This window comes from Haliotis rubra, unplaced genomic scaffold, assembly GCF_003918875.1.
Source record: "Haliotis rubra isolate DU_JTF1 unplaced genomic scaffold, ASM391887v1 Scf776, whole genome shotgun sequence".
Taxonomy (NCBI): domain Eukaryota; kingdom Metazoa; phylum Mollusca; class Gastropoda; order Lepetellida; family Haliotidae; genus Haliotis; species Haliotis rubra.
In genome coordinates, this window is record NW_025767497.1 from 425,711 (window position 1) to 445,781 (window position 20,071).

A 20,071-nucleotide genomic window follows, 5' to 3' on the forward strand; every position below is an offset into this window, starting at 1 on the left:
AAATAGCTGTTATCGACGAAGTTTCGCGAATAACTTCCAATATAATTCCGGTGCCGTTGTTTTCGTATCGGCCATTTTGACATCTTTCACTGGATGTAAATATATTACGAAGCGCTGTCATAGTGACCAAGAAGAAAGAAACCCGTTTCACCTAATGACGATATTGTTCAATGGTTTTGTTCAAAATTTGACAGACTGTTGTTTCCTCCCGTGCTGCTGTTCGGCAACTGAGTCGCGCGTACTTTATGAATTTTGTCATATACCCTGTCCATGTATTGATACCCAAAGGCTGCAACCTCAATGCACACTTGCCCTCATTCTATCAAGGTAAATACTGCAATGAATTCACACAGTTGCAAGTCATGGCTGTACTCGGCATGTCCTAATCACATGGATTGTTCTGATGTTAGACACAGTTATGTTATCAACCAGGAAGGACTACATGCACACACAAACACACCACTACATAATAACGTAGCTAGCCTATCTCTCACGTCAGAATCACCTGGATTGTTCTGATGTCAGACACAGTTATGTTATCAACCAGGAAGGCTAAATGCACACACAAAATCAACACTCGATAATAACGTAGCTTGCCTATCTCTCATGTCAGAGTGTATGCTATAGGATATTCACCCGTCGACCGCAGCCAGAAACACGCCATCTTTCATTCAACATGACGAAGTGGGCGGCAGCTTATATACTTCTTCTTACAAGTGTGTCTTGCAGTGGTAGGTTTCAGGCAAATGTTTCTGATCTTTTGTACTTCGATAGAATTTATTTATACATATTGTTCTGTCATTATGGATGTAGAGAAGCGTTTCTGTCAATGTTGTTTCATAATGGCGAATCGTTTTATATTTTCAGTGTTTAGCCAGACAATCCGACTGGTGTCCCCACTGGACAACGGAGTTGGGAGACTTGAGGTGTACTATAACGGAATATGGGGCACCGTGTGTGACGACAGCTTTGGTGCCGATGAAGCTAAAGTGGTCTGCAGACAACTAGGACGATAGTAAGACACAATGTCTAAAATCTTATTAGTAAAATACCATCCCATGTTCTGATAATAGTAACATGATGTATTAAGGTTTGAAGGTATGCATGACAAACAAAAGTAGGTCACCGTGTTATATTGATTATCACATTTTGGCGATGTGAGGTTGGTGACGTATGTATGACAACAGTCGGTTACTATGTCATAATGGTCCTTGTGTGAAGTAATGAGATGGGTGACGTATGTATGATGACAGGAAGTTACTATGACATAATGGTCCTTGTGTGAAGTAATGAGATGGGTGACGAATGTATGATGACAGGAAGTTACAATGACATGATGGTCCTTGAATGAAGTAATGAGATGGGTGGCGTATGTATGACGACAATAAGTTACTATGACATAATGGTCCTTGTGTGAAGTAATGAGATGGATGACGAATGTATGATGAAAGGAAGTTACTATGACATAATGGTCCTTGTATGAAGTGATGAGATGGGTGACGTATGTATGACGAAAGTAAGTGACTATGACAAAATGGTCCTTGTGTGAAGTAATGAGATGGGTGACGAATGTATGATGACAGGAAGTTACAATGACATAATGGTCCTTGTGTGAAGTAATGAGATGGGTGCAGAATGTATGATGACAGGAAGTTACTATGACAAAATGGTCCTTGTGTGAAGTAATGAGATGGGTGACGTTTGTATGACAACAGTCGGTTATTATGTCATAATGGTCCTTGTGTGAAGTAATGAGATGGGTGACGTTTGTATGACAACAGTCGGTTATTATGCCATAATGGTTCTTGTATGAAGTAATTAGATGGGTGACGTATGTATGAGGACAGTTAGTTACTATGACATAATGCTCCTTGTATGAAGTAATGAGATGGGTGACGAATGTATGATGACAGTAAGTTACTATGACGTAATAGTCCTTGTGTGAAGTAATGAGACAGGTGGCGTTTATACGATGACAATAAGTTACTATGATATAATGGTTCTTGTGTGAAGTAATGAGATGGGTGACGTTTGTACGATGACAGTAAGCTACTATGATATAGTGGTTCTTGTGTGAAGTAATGAGATTGATAACGTATGTATGACAAGTGTAAGTAAGTATGACATAATGGTCCATGTGTGAAGTAATGAGATGGATGACGTATGTATGACAAGAGTAAGTTACTATGACATAATTGTCTTTGTGTGAAGTAATGAGATAGATGACGTATGTATGACAAGATTAAGTGTGAAGTAATTAGATGGGTGACGTTTGTTCGATGACAGTAAGTTACTCTGATATAATGGTTCTTGTGTGAAGAAATGAGATGGATGACGCATGTATGAAAAGTGTAAGTAAGTATGACATAATGGTCCTTGTGTAAAGTAATGAGATGGATGACGTATGTATGACAACAGTAAGTTAGTATGACATAATGGTCCTTCTGTGAAGTAATGAGATGGATGACGTATGTATGACAACAGTAAGTTACTATGACATAATGGTCCTTGTGTGAAGTAATGAGATGGGTGACGACTATATGATGACAGGAAGTTACTATGACATAATGGTCCTTGTATGAAGTAATGAGATGGGTGACGTATGTATGATGACAGAAAGTTACTATGACATAATGGTCCTTGTGTGAAGTAATCCCATGGGTGAAGAATATATGATGACAGGAAGTTACTATGACATAATGGTCCTTGTATGAAGTAATGAGATGGGTGACGTATGCATGACGACAGTAAGTTACTATGACATAATGGTCCTTGTGTGAAGTAATGAGAAGGGTGACGAATGTATGATGACAGGAAGTTACTATGACATAATGGTCCTTGTGTGAGATAAAGAGATGGGTGACGAATGTATGATGACAGGAAGTTTCTGTGACACAATGGTCCTTGTATTTAGTAATGAGATGGGTGACGTATGTATGACGACAGTAAGTTACTATGACATAATGGTCCTTGTGTGAAGTAAGGAGATGGGTGACGTTTGTACGATGACAGTAAGTTACGATGATATAATGGTTCTTGTGTGAAGTAATGAGATGGATGACGCATGTATGACAAGTGTAAGTAAGTATGACATAATGGTCCATGTGTGAAGTAATGAGATGGGTGACGTATGTATGACGACAGTAAGTTACTATGACATAATGGTCCTTGTGTTAAGTAATGAGATGGGTGACGTATGTATGACAAGTGTAAGTAAGTATGACATAATGGTCCTTGTGTGAAGTAATGAGATGGATAACGTATGTATGACAACAGTAAGTTACTATGACATAATGGTCCTTGTGTGAAGTAATGAGATGGATGACGTTTGTACGACAAGAGTAAGTTACTATGACATAGTGGTCCTTGTGTGAAGTAATGAGATGGAATACGTATGTTTGACAAGAGTAAGTTACTATGACATAATGGTCCTTGTTTTAAGTAATGAGGTGGATGACGTATGTATGACAAGAGTAAATTACTAAGACATAATAGTCCTTGTGTGAAGTAATGAGGTGGATGACGTATGTATGACAAGAGTAAGTTACTATGGCATAATGGTCCTTGTGTGAAGTAATGATATGGATGACGTATTTATGACGACAGTAAGTTACTATGACATAATGGTCCTTGAGTGAAGTAATGAGATGGGTGACGTATATATGACAACAGTAAGTGACTGTGTCATAATGGTCCATGTGTGAAGTAATGAGATGGGTGACGTATATATGACAACAGTACGTTACTATGACAACAGTAAGTTACTGTAGTCCTTGTGTGAAGTAATGAGGTGGGTGACGTATATATGACAACAGTAAGTTACTGTGTTATAATGGTCCTTGTGTGAAGTAATGAGATGGGTGACGTATGTATGATGACAGGAAGTTGCTATGACATAATGGTCCTTGTATGCAGTAATGAGATGGGTGAAGTATGTATGACGACAGTAAGTTACTATGACATAATGGTCCTTGTGTGAAGTAATGAGGGTGATGACGTATGTATGACGACAGTAAGTTACTATGACATAATGGTCCTTGTGTGAAGTAATGAGGTGGATGACGTATGTATGACAACAGTCGGTTACTATGAGATAATGGTCCTTGTGAGGAATAATGAGATGGGCGACGTATGTATGACAACAGTCACAGGACCAAAGCCGGATAGCAAACGATTGAAATAATCGCAAATACAGTAGGAAATACATGCCATGACCGGATTTACGTATGTTTTCAGATATTTCCTAACTTCGGGCATATATTTCATATGAATCTATACCTTTGAAACATATGCTCATCGTACATTTTCGTATGCACAAGCACCTCGTTCATGTATGCCATGACCGGATTGTCAGGAATTTCCAAACATGTATTGCAAAACAGATATCCCGGTAAATACATGATCATACAGTATTTCCAATGCATTCCTTTGAATTTCAATGGGTGCTGAAATTTCCGATTTCGTTCTAAGTTTACTCGGGTTGGAAACATGTGAATTTACTTAGGTGGGGAAACACATGTAAATTTGCAGATTTACAAATATTTACCCACCCCTTAGATATTTATGTATCATACCGGATTTCAGGGGTATGTATATTAACGTTCATACACCTTCATGTTACCTGTACTCAAGCAATATGATCATATATATCCATCATGTGAATTATTTGGTTCATGTAATTTCATTTTCACACGTTTTAATACGTTTGAAATCAACGTTCACGTGACCTCAATATTCTTATCACCAAAAGAGCCTGACAAAGAAAGCAGTATTACGCAAGCTAACACGCCTTATCAAGCTGCACTCGCTCTTGCTACCAGTATCAGTTACGCCTTGTTTGTGGTGTTGGCAAATCTTGTAAGGTGCATGATTCGAGGGATTAAAAGGTTCAGTGGTGAACAAAGGGCGATGCGTTCCCCCTTTGTCCTTACAAGTGTCCCTAGCTGTCCCAATAGAATAGCACTTTGTCTCGCTTGGAGCACAGCCAAATATGCTACACGAATCAACTCGTAATTTCTTAAGTCTGTTCAGCTCGCGCATCACTACTGTAAAATATTTTGTGGCAGTACATAATTGGAATATTATTGCACTGCATGAGACCTTCCTTAATAGTCTCACAGTGCCTGAACAATGTTATTTCTCCATTCGCTCAGCCTTTGCTGTAATAACGCCATACATAAACTTTAAAGTTGTCCACATTTGTTTCACTAACGCAAAAGTATACGATAACAAACAATGCCATATCAAATTATATATTCTGTGAGACATGAAATGAAAAATTGTTTTTATTGTGTAGCGATTATGACCGGATAGCACAGGCAGGTGCGTTCTCTGAGTATATCATAGGCATGTTGGATCTCTATGCCTTTCGTGAAATTCGTCTATAATGTCCTGTTTAAATTGACGATCCATAACTCAGATTGCGAGTAAATATCACGTAAGTAATTGTGATGTCGCATTCCTGTAAATTTCCCTGTCGGAGAAGTCATTCTCACAAGATATATATTCCCTTGTTTGGAGAAGATCTATGGCTATTACGCCTCAGTGTTGCTAAACATCTTAAAGGCCTTTAGTCTGACACAGACGCAGACCTCGTATGTTCAAGTTCAGATCTGACAGGGGCTGAACATATCATTCCGACATGAATGACGACAGTAAGTTACTATGACATAATGGTCCTTGTGTGAAGTAATGAGATGGGTGACGCATGTATGACAAGTGTAAGTAAGTATGACATAATGGTCCTTGTGTGAAGTAATGAGATGGATGACGTATGTATGACGACAGTAAGTTACTATGACATAATGGTCCTTGTGTGAAGTAATGAGATGGATGACGTATGTACGATGACAGTAAGTTAATATGATATAATGGTTCTTGTGTGAAGAAATGAGATGGATGACGTATGTATGACAAGTGTAAGTAAGTATGACATAATGGTCCTTGTGTGAAGTAATGAGATGGATGATGTATGTATGACAACAGTAAGTTACTATGACATAATGGTCCTTGTGTGAAGTAATGAGATGGAAGACGTATGTATGACAAGAGTAAGTTACTATGACATAAATATCATTCCGACATGAATACAATATCTCAGTGTTTTCCTAAGTAAGTTGAGAGCTTTCTACAACATTGGAAATAACTGTATCGTTGTCCTTCTGATATTCCCCCGAACGAAAGCTCTGCCTAGGGTGCAATGTGTAAGTTACGGAATTGTAGGGAATAGTCTTAAGACTTTGAACAGGATTCTTCGAACTTGTAACAGTCGTTTGAGAAGATAAAAAGAGAAAAGGGTAGTGCACAATGTATCTGACGGACGTATTTGGAGAACGTTCGAAGAACTTTATAAATACAATGATAGAAATACCGGCTATGTTTAAAACGTACCCTCAATCTGATAGCCAGAGGGATTATTGTGAAAGATCACAGTATGTATCATCATAAACGGGCCAAGATAAAAGTACATGTCATTCATCCCCACATTATATTCCTTTTATAGACACGGGACATCGTTGTTACAGGTAGGCCAAACACTTTCTTCTAAAGTGTCTGCCGGTTTCACGCTACATACATGTGTTCTGATTATCGAGAAAACTAGCGACGCAAGTTCTCCTCCATCACACCAGAGACCACATAATCTAGCATATGGCCTTTGATCACACATATAATTGTTTATTACCCACGTGGTCAACGTATGGGTAGTTGCATACTAATCTCGTACGTGACACGAGTGTCGTATCGCGTTGACCTGTGTCGTAACGACTTGACCTCAGATTCTAACGATTTGATTGGATAACCGATGACCTCTCAATTAGGTCACATTCTGAAGTAACTATTTTTTCATTCATAACAAACACGTGAATTCATTCATTCTACAACTTAAATGCATTGTGGGAATGTAAACATCGCGAACGTTGCCGTGTCGCTGTTTAATTGTGAGTCGAACTGAGACATTATATCCGTCGAAAAACGTAAACGCAATGTTTCCACCAGTGATGTTAGCCGAATGTAGCAACTGCAAACCAAGAAACGGGGTGCTACGGAGTAGTTTACTGTAGGAGGCTGTACGAGGCGATGACAACTGACATGAATCGTGACGTCGGTTACGAGGCAGTGACGTCATTACAGTGTGACGTCATGCAAATATTGTACTACAGTACAAAACTCGTTACAGTGCAACCTCTTTATGAAACTGGTTTCGGTTTGAAACCAAAATATTAACAAAAATACACTATTTTGTCAATTTAATGCATGTAAGATGTGGGTAATAAATAAAATACCACACTCATTCTCATTACATACGAATTATACGAAACTCGTGACCTTCCTATGTTATCTGACCTCGCTTTCGCTCGGTCAGATACCATAGAAAGGACACCCGTTTCGGATAATTCGTATGTAATGAGACCGAGTGTAGTATTCCCTATATAGATACCCAGTGTTTATTGATAGCGATGAAGCAACTTATCAAATTTTACGGCCGACAGTATCATCTGCATTACTCTCTTACATAAGGTGAAATATCACAGGGTTGTTATGGTAACAATAATTTGGTATACTATTTATTGTGTTATTCTTTAATCTGCGATTAGAGTTTAAATAAGTTTTGACGTGAGCATGTTAAGAAAAGAGAAGCTGTAAAACGAAATGTATTGTGATCGAACCTATAGGCCTTTGTAAAAGCGAGGATCAAGCTACCTACATAAAAAACTGTTTTCGTGATAAATATCTGCTAATCCTTGGCCGGATTCCGACCATATCATGGGCATGTGTTTGTGAATCATAAACAAATAGTGATGTTACAAGGCGTCCATGCCGCGTCAACAACACATGCAAACAGGGGCGTAGCTACCATTATAAAAAAAACAGCTCGAGCTTACACATGATCTTTGCTAAAAAAATATTTTTCTTCTAATTCTTGCCAGAAATACCTACAAACACGTTCCATTTAAAAAAAGGTAATTCCTCTATGAATCATACTGAATACAATATCTTTGATTAAAGCATTACCATGTACAGTAAACAGGTTATTCTTCATATCATAACTTTCAGTGATGATTGTTTTTCCATCGACATGTATGAGGATGTTTTGTTACAGTTATGATTATATGTGAATCATCACTGAAATGCAGTTGACTATTTTTCATTTGTTTATCAATTATTTTAGAAAAAAACACCAAATACTCGATGTATGGTATTGTATCAATCACATTTCAATTTCCATGGTGGAAAGACTTCCGTCCGTAACAACCCCCTCTTAATTTTAACGATGAGGAAACTTTCTTTGAGTGGCATTTTTTGGAAGTAGAATATGTCTTTCAGTATGTTCAGATACAATAAACAAATCACGTTAAAATTCATCCTTATCAGATGAGGAATATATACAATCTATATTCAGGTGATATGATTTGACTAGAATGAAATTTAAGGGGGGACTGAGGCGGAAGTCTTTCCACAATATTTTGAAGCTATTGAAATCATCAAACGTCAAACGATAACTCTTCAGGTCTCATAAAAAATGAAAGTTGGGCAAGCCCTCAATACCACCTAAATATAACGCTTTGCAGCCCATAGGGCTTACACGAAAAAAATGGCTTGCTACGCGCCTGGCAAACGCACTAGAATTGCAATACTGGCCTCTAACCACTGATTCTCCGTGACCTGGAGACACATGTGACTGAGCGTATGTTGGGACGTCGTCTGTCATACAGACCCTGAATCAAATATATCCAAGCCCACGTAAGTCTACAAAATGTGGCAAGTCTAGATTTCCACAGCTTCAGGAGAAAGTCTCGGGGCTCCTTTTCATTATATTATATTTTTTTTTACTAAGAACTTTTTTTCAGTAAAATATGTTCATAGCAAGGACTAGTTGTTAATCTAGTTCTGACGGGTAGAAGACACACGACAAAATGAATACTAGTGCTGCTACATTTTATTATACATATACATTCGTCCTTGTCTCGGTATAAATGTATATTTTCCACCAAATGTCCCTATCGGAGGATATCGAAATCTAGGTTAAGCTATTTGAATCATATTTACAGTTTAAAGACCCAAACAATGGTTTGTTGTCCAATTGTTTGGTTTTCCAAAGTCAAAGAACGATAGTTTTTCTCCTTCCGTCTCTAGAAAAACTCACTGCAGGGTTGGGTTATGGAGTGCCATACCAAACACCCACAGCTGGCGGGACCAACATCTCCAGTAACATTTACATCTGCCAACGCTTAATTCGCAAGTGGTGAGGCAATAAGCTAATGAGGCTAAGGGTCCTGTACCATGTTTGTGAAATATCTATGATGCCTTATATGAAGTCTATCATCTAAGCAAGTCTAGCTATGTATGGCGTTAAGTCACTGCTTGAAGAAAGGCTCCTTTAGAATTTTATTTGGTAAATACCTGTATTAGTATTTTCATCATACTGGAAAATACATAGACTAACGCTCTGTGTCTGAATATATATAATTTTGATAGTAACAAACAAACCCATTTAAATTGAAAAGGAGCCCAAGGCAGACACGAGATTCAGTCCGGCTAGCCATGACAGTTAGCTATAGATATGTTTACTTTGTACCCCGACCCAAAGTGAGTTAGGTTTCCTGCAGATGTTAACAGACCCTGGACCTGAGGAGATCTAGACTTGCTTCATTTAAGGCTTTAACATTGCAGAGAGGGCTTGGCAGTAGGTGAAATAATGTGGTTCAGTGACTGTGAGACAGACTAAGCAGTAAGGAAAATAATGTGGTTCAGGGACTGTGAGACAGACTAAGCAGTAAGGAAAATAATGTGGTTCAAGGACTGTGAGACAGACTAGAAAATGGATGGCAACCTACACTTTATGGTGACTATGATTAAGGCATCATTTCAAAACACAAGGGTTATTTCCTTTGCGTTAACTGACAGGCTTTCGGTGTCAAATTATTTGGAACTCCAGCCCAAGGTGATGTTATGCTGTCTGGAAATATGGCCTTTTTGTAATACTTTGGTTGCACATAATGATAATTGATTGTTGTACATATGATCTTTTTGAAGGATAATCTCAGCTGACTAATACTTTGCACCTGTTTCCCCCCACTCTTTCCATACCCGTAAAAGTTAATTTTCCATATATATGTCTGTAAGAAAATACTGTAAAGTAATGGGATGGCTGAATTTGGCCACCCGAGGTAGTGACCACAGCACTCTGGTTATACTGCATTGAGAGAGGACAGAGCTTGACAAGATACCAATAAATATGCTTGTCATTGAAACCTTTATCTGATGTTTGTGGAATGTGATTTTATAATTGAAGATGCTTCCGGCACCTGTAGCCCCGATATAGACGTTGTTAGTCTGTGAATCTTCCAAATTACTTCGTCTCATTTTTGCAATTGAAATTAAGATCTTTGCCTTTTATCAAAATAAATATATTTTCAGTCTTAATGCGCCTATGTCGGAAATCAACCACCGGTTTTTGACCTGACAGGCAAACGTTTTAACCACGAGCGTACCCCATCATTCCTTGATACTGTTAAAGAATATACATTGGTACATTTATTATACATCCAAGATTGAACCTAGTTTTGTCACTATATATCCTTCACTTTTTATGTTAGTGACATTATCTGCAAACTGATAATTTAAAAATTGGAATATAAATAATGATTGTTTGCGATCTTTATCCAATTTAGTTTTCCATTGATCTAGTAATTTTCAGTTTCTATTTCCTCGAAATTCTGTACGAAGGTACTTTTAACAGTTTCACCCAATAACAGTAAAGCATACAGATAATACGTTTCGGTACTTTGATAGATTAATCAGTACACATTATATTCCATGATATTGAGATACCAAATGATTAACATAATTATATAATGTATAACAAATTAGACAGCAATAAGCAAAAGCAAGAAAGAAAACGCATGAGCAACATAATGCTGTCAGGTAGTAAGCTTTCAATAATTATCGAAACTGCTTAGTTATGAGCTAATTGCAATTACTACAATTTTTTATAGTCTACCGAAGAGATTGAAACAAAATAGGTCTATTATGAAAATTATGAGCTAATTGCAATCACTACAATGTTCTTTAGTCTACCCAAGAGGTGGAAACAAAATATGTCTACAGTATATTCCGTCGGGTAACTGAAATTTGAGAAAACGTCCGTATGGAATAATACCTGTATTCCGAATCAAAAAGAGGTCATACCAAGTATGTGCATGTCCACACATTTACAACAGTAATTTACACCGGGAATCATTAATACATTGTTATCATCTTTTATGAAAGTATAGATAATGAAATTTGTTCAGTTATGATCAGTCGGATAACTCATACAAGTGAGCACTAAAATTAGGGACCTACCGGTTCATGTCTGTGTGAACACATCTGTCTGTGTTTTATTGTAATTAGCAGTGTCTCCTTGTATAGCATATATAAGAAGTGTACCTAAGGTCAGTTATTTAAACTGTTATGTAATTTCCTTTACAAAAAGTATAAACGATATTACCTACTGGTCAGAAAGACTTATCAGTACCCCAACACCGCCACCACCCCACCCTAGGCCTACCCCATGCCACACCCTCTCCCTCGCACACACACACACTCCCTAACATACATATCGCTCTGGCCCATAGACCCGATATTTGAACCTTTTAAACAGACACCATGTGTATGTCGAGAAAGACACGCACGTTATTGGTGGTGCTCAGTCATGGGTATCACTTCACCATGTGTTTCTAATTATCTCGGTACCTTATGGCGCGGTCGGACGCGCTAACGAACCCTATGTGACAGTTACATTACAGAACCATTGAAATACATGTTAAAGTAGTGCTAATCTTGTAACACTATATTTACCCATTTCCAACCATTTACGCATGTACTAAATATATGACAAACCTAATCCTGGTCATACGAGATTTCAAGGGTATTGAAATGCATGTCCTACAATCACAGCATTTACATATGTTACACATGTTAGGAAACACATGGAAACAATGGCCAGATTTACACACCTGTGAAATACATGTAAATGCAGAGTTGAATGTTCGTTTATTTTAACACCCCTTTAAACGTGTGTAAATCTGACGGCCAGATGATACGTAGATTTCAAACGTTGTTCATATGGCCGCCGGATGAAACGAGTATTTCCTGACGTTAGTAAATTTGGCTAATACAGTCATTTTGTGTGGTGAGTAAGTTACTATGACATAATGGTCCCTGTATGAAGTATGAGATGGGTGACGTGTGTACGATGACAGTAAGTTACTATGACATAATGGTCCTTGTATGAGGTAATGAGATGGGTGACGTATATATGACAAGAGTAAGTTACTATGACATAATGGTCATTGTATGAAGTAATGACATAGGTGACGTATGTATGACAACGGTAAGTTACTATGAAATAAATGGGGCTTGTGTGACGTAATGAGATGGGTGAAGTATTTATGACGACAGTAAGTTACTATGATGACAGATAGTTATATGTTCAATCTCAATTCCTCAATCTCAAGTTAATGAGGCTTTAGGTACCAATTCACAGCTGGATGGACTGGGGCACAAAGTGACTGTACTTTGTCCAAGTTTACTGCACGTTGCCCGTGAAACGTATTCACGTGTATACACCCTTTGACTCGATCCCGGCACCTTTTAAAGCTCGCTAGATCACTAGCCTGGCGCCTTACACAGCTCGTCCACCGCGCCCCCGGACGTAGTATGTATGGAAATATCAGGACATTGTTTTATTTCAGTTCTTAAATAACATACTGAGGTAGGTACATAAGCTGTTTATTACAATCGTGTTTTTTTACTATTTTAATACTGATATTAATGGTTGACCCATAATTTTGGACAATTACGACGTTTTCGTGAATTTAACAATTGATTTGTACCTTTAGTGAAAGCGGAGTTACACCAAGGGCGATTCAAACTTTCGGTTTTGGAGGAGGGCAGATTTGGTTGGATGACGTGAGTTGCTCTGGTTCCGAATCATCTTTGGCCAGCTGTTCACACAATTCATGGGGCGTCAACAATTGTGGCCACAGTGAAGATGTTGGCATCATATGTGACCCAAGTGAGTTGTTATTATCTTGACAAGTATTTACTTGAATATCAGCAGCAATTCTTATCATTTAGCTATAGCTATTGTTCTTGTGGCACGGTCACTGTTTATACATGGTCATGACCAGTCTAGACGAGTGTTTGCGTGAATATCAGAGTCATTATAGTGAAACTCTTCTATCGTCACTGTTTATACACTTTCATGGTCGAGGATACTTTCATGCTCTTCAAAACAAGAAGCGCATGAGTGATTTTGAGAATATTGGACTCAGGCGCGGCTAAACCAATACTGTTCGTCTCGAAACCTCATCGTCGCGTGATTGTAAACAGCTTCAATACCACAACGCGGCAATTTTTACTTTTCACCTTGTTTTAGAAGCGTTTGAAGAAATATCGCAAAGTCGTCAATAAGAAAACATGGAAACCAAATTGCACGTGCAAGTAAGCGGAAAATCATGCGGTTTCGATTACTATGAAAAGGCAAACGTTTAATTGTGTCATTCGTTTTTCCATCGGTGCAATCGCTTGCGGTGATGTTGTAGAGTCCGGAACTGGAACATTAGAAACCGGAGGCGAGTCTGGTTCAGTGATAAATCACGATTTTTATTCTTCACCGGCGAGATGGAAGACAGTGTGTTTACCATCGGAGAAATGAACGATTTGCTCTTAATTGCATTCGACAAGTCCACAGATTCGGTGGGGACAGTGTCATGGGGTGAGGTGATCATGAGATATCCAGCACTATAGATCTGATTAAGGGTTTGGTTCAGGGGAATTTGACAGCAAATCAGTATATCAACAGAGTCTTTGCACGTCACGTGATTCCGATTATGGACCCACAGAGAGAGTTGTTTCAGTATGATAAGGCTACTACACATACGGCACGCGTCACGGTCCGCTGCCTTGCCAATTCTAACGTCAATGTCTTGCCATGGCCTTCCCGATCACCAGATCTAAGCCCGATAGAACACCTATGGGATGAACTCGCATTGCAGGAAGAGAGGGGTCGAATTCCGCAAAAACAACTTAGTCAACAGTATGTGCCGAGACGGTGCCAAGCAGCAATTGCTGCCAATGGTGGCCATACAAAGTACTGACTTTGACGCTATCTTGTGGACTCAAGTAAACAGAAACACAACAATAAGACTGTTGTATTTGACGAACTCATTGTCTAGAGAGGTGGGAATTTTGGTTTATGCTTTTTTTTTGGAAGAGTGTAGATCGTGTGTGGATTCGTCCTGATAACGATCAGTTTCCACTTGGCCTTACAGCTTTGGCCACGAGACAATAACGTAAATTGTATTTGATCTTTACCGTCACCAACAAGGAATTTGTGTTACTTTGTACATGGCGAACTGGATACCAAATGTTATCAACCTCCTGTAAAAAATGTATTTTTTTAGCAATTTGAACATTTCACAGAATTTTACCAAACATAAACCAAATGCATCAAGACCATGAAACGGAACGTCGACTTTGGAATGATCCCACACTCTGTCAGAGACGAATCCTAATTTCTTATCCAACGCCGAGAAGGAAGACAGTGTCCATAAGAGCAACGCAATATCCTAAAGCCGGAGATCTCTCTTGACTGCCAGCATAATCCTGGCGTCACTGTCATGTACAGATCAGAGGGCACACTACAACCCCCAACCCCAACCTGATCATAGACGTACATTTCTTCTAACAGAACAATTCTCACTGCCAGCATGTGTACATGCTTGTCATCATACTACGTTTCGATGACATTCATTGTGAACTATGCCCATGTAATTTGACACAGTAACATGTTCCAAGGTGAGTCTATGTGGTTTCTTTTTAGAAGAGTGGGAAAAGAAAATTACACGTTTTTCGTCGTACTGCTTCTCTAGGTGACATAACGATGAAGCTGACACCAAGCTACAAAAAGGGACTCCTCCAGGTATCCCACTCCGGTGTCTGGGGAACAGTGTGTGATGACCTTTTCGGCGAAGTAGAAGCTTCAGTTGTGTGCAGGGCTCTGGGGTACCAGTAAGTAATAATTCAATGCCTCGTTTAACAAATCCAAAACAAAATATTTATACCAGTTATTGATATCATTGAATTTTCTGTCCCTTTTGACAGCAATGGGATTGACACGATTCAGAGAAACATGGCAAATGTGCGGACCTCGCCTTTGAAATGTCTCGCTTGCATCCCGAATACACTGTCGTCAGGCTCCCAATTGTTCTCGCTGCCCTTGGATTGGTACCTCCTGATCTCTTGGCGCATATCGAGCGTCTGCTCGGGTTCTCCACTGGGAGCACAGCCCTTCTACAGCCCTGCAGGAGGCTGAAGTGTTGAGGAGCCTTCATATTCTCCGGAACGTTTTGGTTGGTTCGACTAGGCAGCGTTTCATGGGACAAGTCCCATTCGCTGTCTGGGCTGCGTGTAGAGGACTCAAGGGCCCTGTGTTGATGATTAGCTTTACCGGCCTGAATGGTTCATAATGTTCTTAATTTGTAAAACACAAAGATAATATAACCTTGTCATATCAACTTAGAAAAAATCATTATTTCTATCCGGGAAAGATATGCTGTGCAGAATTGGAATACCATATGTTGAATCGAATAAGATTACGTGGATAGTCAGTAATTACAATTAAACACTAGTGCACTCTATGTATTAAGTGAGTGAGTAAGTATCGTTTTACGCCGCTTTTTGGCAATATCATGGCGGGGGACACCAGAAATGGGCTATGCATTAAGATGATAATAGAACAACTTTGAGTCATGTTGTATAATGAAACGTGGTTGCATGTCACAAGTTGGCGAAGTCACTAAGTGGTTGACTGAAACTGAAACATGTGTTGCCTGCGAGTACCCGGTAGGATGAGAGGGTAAAATAGATGTTAACCAATCCCCTTACAGGCTTCTCTGGGTTCTGCTTTGCTTCAGGCTTCCCCTAAACATGACTGAATTGATCACCAAAGCAACTGTTAACACAACTTACCTACATTACAATATATAACAAAGATTAAATGTTTCAGGTTTGCAAAAGTATTTTATTCCCTATTTTTTCAGAAGAGGAAGGGTAATAGATGAAAGCAATTCCACTAAAATGTGGCTAGATGACGTCCAGTGCACGCTGCAGAACACAGATCTAAAGGACTGCAAGCACAGGCCATGGGGCACAGATGACTGTAGCGGCTCAGAAGCTGTTGGTGTTGAGTGTTCTTCGTTTCCTGAAGGTATGGATTGTATCATTGATCGTGACACTTATGAAAGTTGTGGCAGGTAATATATGTAACACATGACATGCTTACCATATTCGCCTGCTGTCATCACCTGGTATGTTAAGTATTGGTGAAAAACATGGTAACGATTTGGTAGGAATCGTACAATGGACTAAGGTTTTGGTGAAGATTTCTTACAACTATGGACATGTTTTGTCGCTCTTATTCCAGATCAGCCTTTGTGTTCACAGCGAAATTCAGCATATAGTAAATCTACTTTTTGTAAGGTCCACTGGATGGCCATACTGCTTCGTGAACTTCAGGACAAGAGTAAGTGGACAGTAGTAACATACCAACGTTTAATATCGAATTTCTGTTTGCCCACTTCAAAATACCAATTTCTGTGAACAGGGATGTTTACACAATGGTGGAAATATATTTCTTTGATTATAACAAAATCTCAGCTGAAAACAGAGTCCCTTGTACGATGCTTCAAAATAATGAGAATGTACTTGCATGTACTTATGAACGAATCCTTATGTTACCAATAGACATGTATGCAGGTTTTAGAGTCACACTAACAGGTGATATACACACATCTTCCAATAATGTCATCGTGATGTCTTCATCAGAGATTGCAGCAGCAAGACTTTCCTCCAACGCCAACACGCAAGGAGAAGGAGTTCTGGAGCTGTACTATGGTGGACGATGGGGAAGAGTTCATTCCACTGGGTTCGGAGTTGAAGAGGCAACGGTTGCTTGCAGAATGTTGGGATACAACACGTGAGACAAATAAGACTGAATTGTAACCAAGAATTGCTGTATGTTTCTTCTTGTCAGAAAAGTCAATCTACACATCTTATGTTATACTTTATCTTAAGAAAATGAAGTATGTTAAAATAACCAAATATACAGATTTGACACACATTTGACCAATTTGTAAATGATCCTTACATATGTTTTTTGGTTCACTCTTGATATTTAGCGATGCAGCCCTCGCCAGCTTGACTTTCAATCTCGGCAATGAAACACTCTTCGATAAAGTCCAGTGTGTTGGCACTGAACTCACCTTGAATGAATGTCTGCACTACCCTTGGAATACTGGTACAGCATGGATGGTAATCAGAGTACAGTGTCCGTCTGGTAAGTTAAACTGTTTGTCAAAACTGGTAAAGACGGTGAAATAGCATGAGAATTTTGTGAATGTATGTAACGCCCCTCATATTGTTTGTTCCAGCTCATCTTCAAATACGCCTAAATTCGACAACTTCTGGACGGGGACGGGTAGAAGTTCTACACAACAATGTGTGGGGAACAGTCTGTAGAGGGTCGTCGTTTTCCTCACAGGAGGCACAAGTTGTATGCAAAATGGCAAATCTTCCCTGGTAAGTGCATCTTCTCACCACTAAACATTTCTTGAGACCAAGACACGTATCATGACTCTGACTGACCCTCAAAGTAAGAAAGGTTAAACACATGTCTTCCTTGAAAGGGTATAAAGATCTACACTGCGACGTGGCTATATTATAGGTCCATAAAAAGATGCGTATCTACGTTGTTGAGTTTCTTCTACTGGAAATAATATGTCATTAATGTTGATGGTCGTGTCATTCTACTGCACAAGTGACATGGTGGAGGCCATGCTGCACAAGGTGGAAATATCATTCACGGGAACCTCCATTGCATGTTTCCCAACCATTACTCAGGGGTTTTAAATATTCTAAAACAACATCCAACAAGCTTATTAGATAGCCAATCACAAAAGGCTGAAAATGACATGTGCCAACTCAGTTCCAACCAAATGTTATTGTATGTCTGTATCCAAACTTGCAGATTGTATTCTTTTCATCACAAAGAAATACACTTCAATAAAAAAGCTACAAAACATATCAGTAATCATAACGCATAATATATCATACCGGGTGTTCCCAAAAAGGTTGGTGCATCCTGTTCTACCACAAACAATGGCAAGTACTTAATTCATCTAAAACAACCTGTAAACATATAGAACAACTAATGAACTAACAGCTAAACATGTGTCCTTACGGTTTCCCGTGTCTAGGACAACAGCCTCTGTGACAACGTCTTATGGTCAAGGTGAAGGACTTATCTGGCTGAGCAATGTCAATTGTCTGGGGACAGAGACCTCCCTAGACGAGTGTTCCCACTCTGGTTGGGGAACAGCACCAAGATGTTCCCACAGTAGTGATGTTGGTGTGATATGTGGTGGAGGTTTGTTTCACTCAATTGTGATGTTTTACACATTAGTTGAATGGGTGGGTATAGTATGGGGATTGGTTCGACACATAAGCGATTTGTGAGTGAGTGAGTGAGTGAGTGAATGAGTTTTCTTTACGCCACACTCGGCAATATTCCAGCTATATGGCGGCGGCCTGTAAATCGTATCTGGACCAGACACTCCAGTGATCAAGAGCATGAGCATCTATCTACGTAATTGGGACCGATGATATGTGTCAACCAAGTCAGCGAGTCTGACCACCCGATGTTGTTAGTCGCCTCTTACGAATAAGCGTTGTGTATTTTATCAATGTGGTTTCAGGGCATTAGTGATGCAGACTGATATCTTCTGGAGGTTTGTTTGGCTCTTTTAAGCTCTGATGACATGGCAAATTGGTTATTTAAGCACGTTAGTGAAGTTTTGCAGATTTCATCCTTGAGTTAAGTTGACAAAGTAGTGATCTTTGGTATTATGTCGTGGAGGTGGACTTGAGATATTAATCGTTGGGTGGGGTACATATTGAAAGTCCTTCCCTTCAGCTAAATGTAACAAATGTATGTAGAGTCTGTATTTGAGTTTCAGTTTTAAGACGTAATTACAACTATTTTATTTTTCTTTCACTATGCCACTTCTTTCAGATACTGTGAGTATCCACCTGGAGCCACCAGGTAGTGTCCTCAACGTCCTTCTTGGTCAACCTCTCAGTGTCAAGTGTGTGGTCGATTACTCCAACTCTCCCGTCACATCGTTCAGGTGGACACACAGTGGGCGTTCCGACAGTGGACAAACATTCAGTAGAACGATGATATTAAAGTCTGACTCGGGCAATCTAACATGCAATGTAGGGAATGCGAGGGCCTCCACCCGATTCAACGTGTGGTGTAAGTGTCCAACGACACGAAGTCATTAAAGTCATATTGTAGAATGAGGAATAGAAAGGAATAAAAATAGGGTAAGAATGTATAAACCTATTGGGAAGGAGACAAAAAGCCTGTTTCTACACAAGTAATAGAAGTTATGCCAAAGGCATGCTTTCAGGTATGAATATGTTTGGTTTAAATCTGCTTTGAACAGCTTATGTACTTCACTTAGGATGAAAACCAATAACAATATAGGTCACCTCTACAGTACAATCATGAAACGCCATGTGCTGCATTATACTATATTTACTTTTGTAAACTTAGATCTGTGTTTTATGCTATGTTTAGTTACAAACAGTTAAAAAAAAAGCACTAAAGCAGTTGCAAATGCACATCTATGGGACTCATGGAATTGGTTTGGAAACAGAGTAAACAATCAAAGAACGTGATTGTTTCATGTCAAAATAAGGTCATATGGTAATGCGTGGTAAATCGATTCAATCATATTACAAAACTTTCTGAAAAGTACAGTGTTTGATACGATATTGCTGCATCAATAATCTACAATGTCTCAGTATGGAATAACAGACCCGCCAGACGTACATCTGGAGCTGAGAAATAACAGACTGGATGTTGGTGTCATACACGCCATATGCTTCATTATACTATGTTTACATTTGTTATGACCAGTTTGGTCAATCTACATTCTAGTATATATTTGGTCACATGGTA

General features: G+C 39.1%; 1 protein-coding gene across 1 annotated transcript; it reads left to right on the forward strand.

Annotated features, from left to right (window-relative positions):
• Positions 1-615: 615 nt before the first annotated feature.
• LOC124260793 (deleted in malignant brain tumors 1 protein-like) lies at positions 616-19,389 on the forward strand. The gene is made up of 10 exons (XM_046695110.1): positions 616-731; positions 868-1,015; positions 12,885-13,060; positions 14,919-15,057; positions 16,089-16,255; positions 16,873-17,023; positions 17,226-17,383; positions 17,478-17,625; positions 18,303-18,472; positions 19,118-19,389. Exons 1-10 carry the CDS (start codon positions 677-679, stop codon positions 19,387-19,389), a joined length of 1,584 nt encoding a protein of 527 aa, XP_046551066.1. The 5' UTR covers positions 616-676.
• Positions 19,390-20,071: the final 682 nt, after the last annotated feature.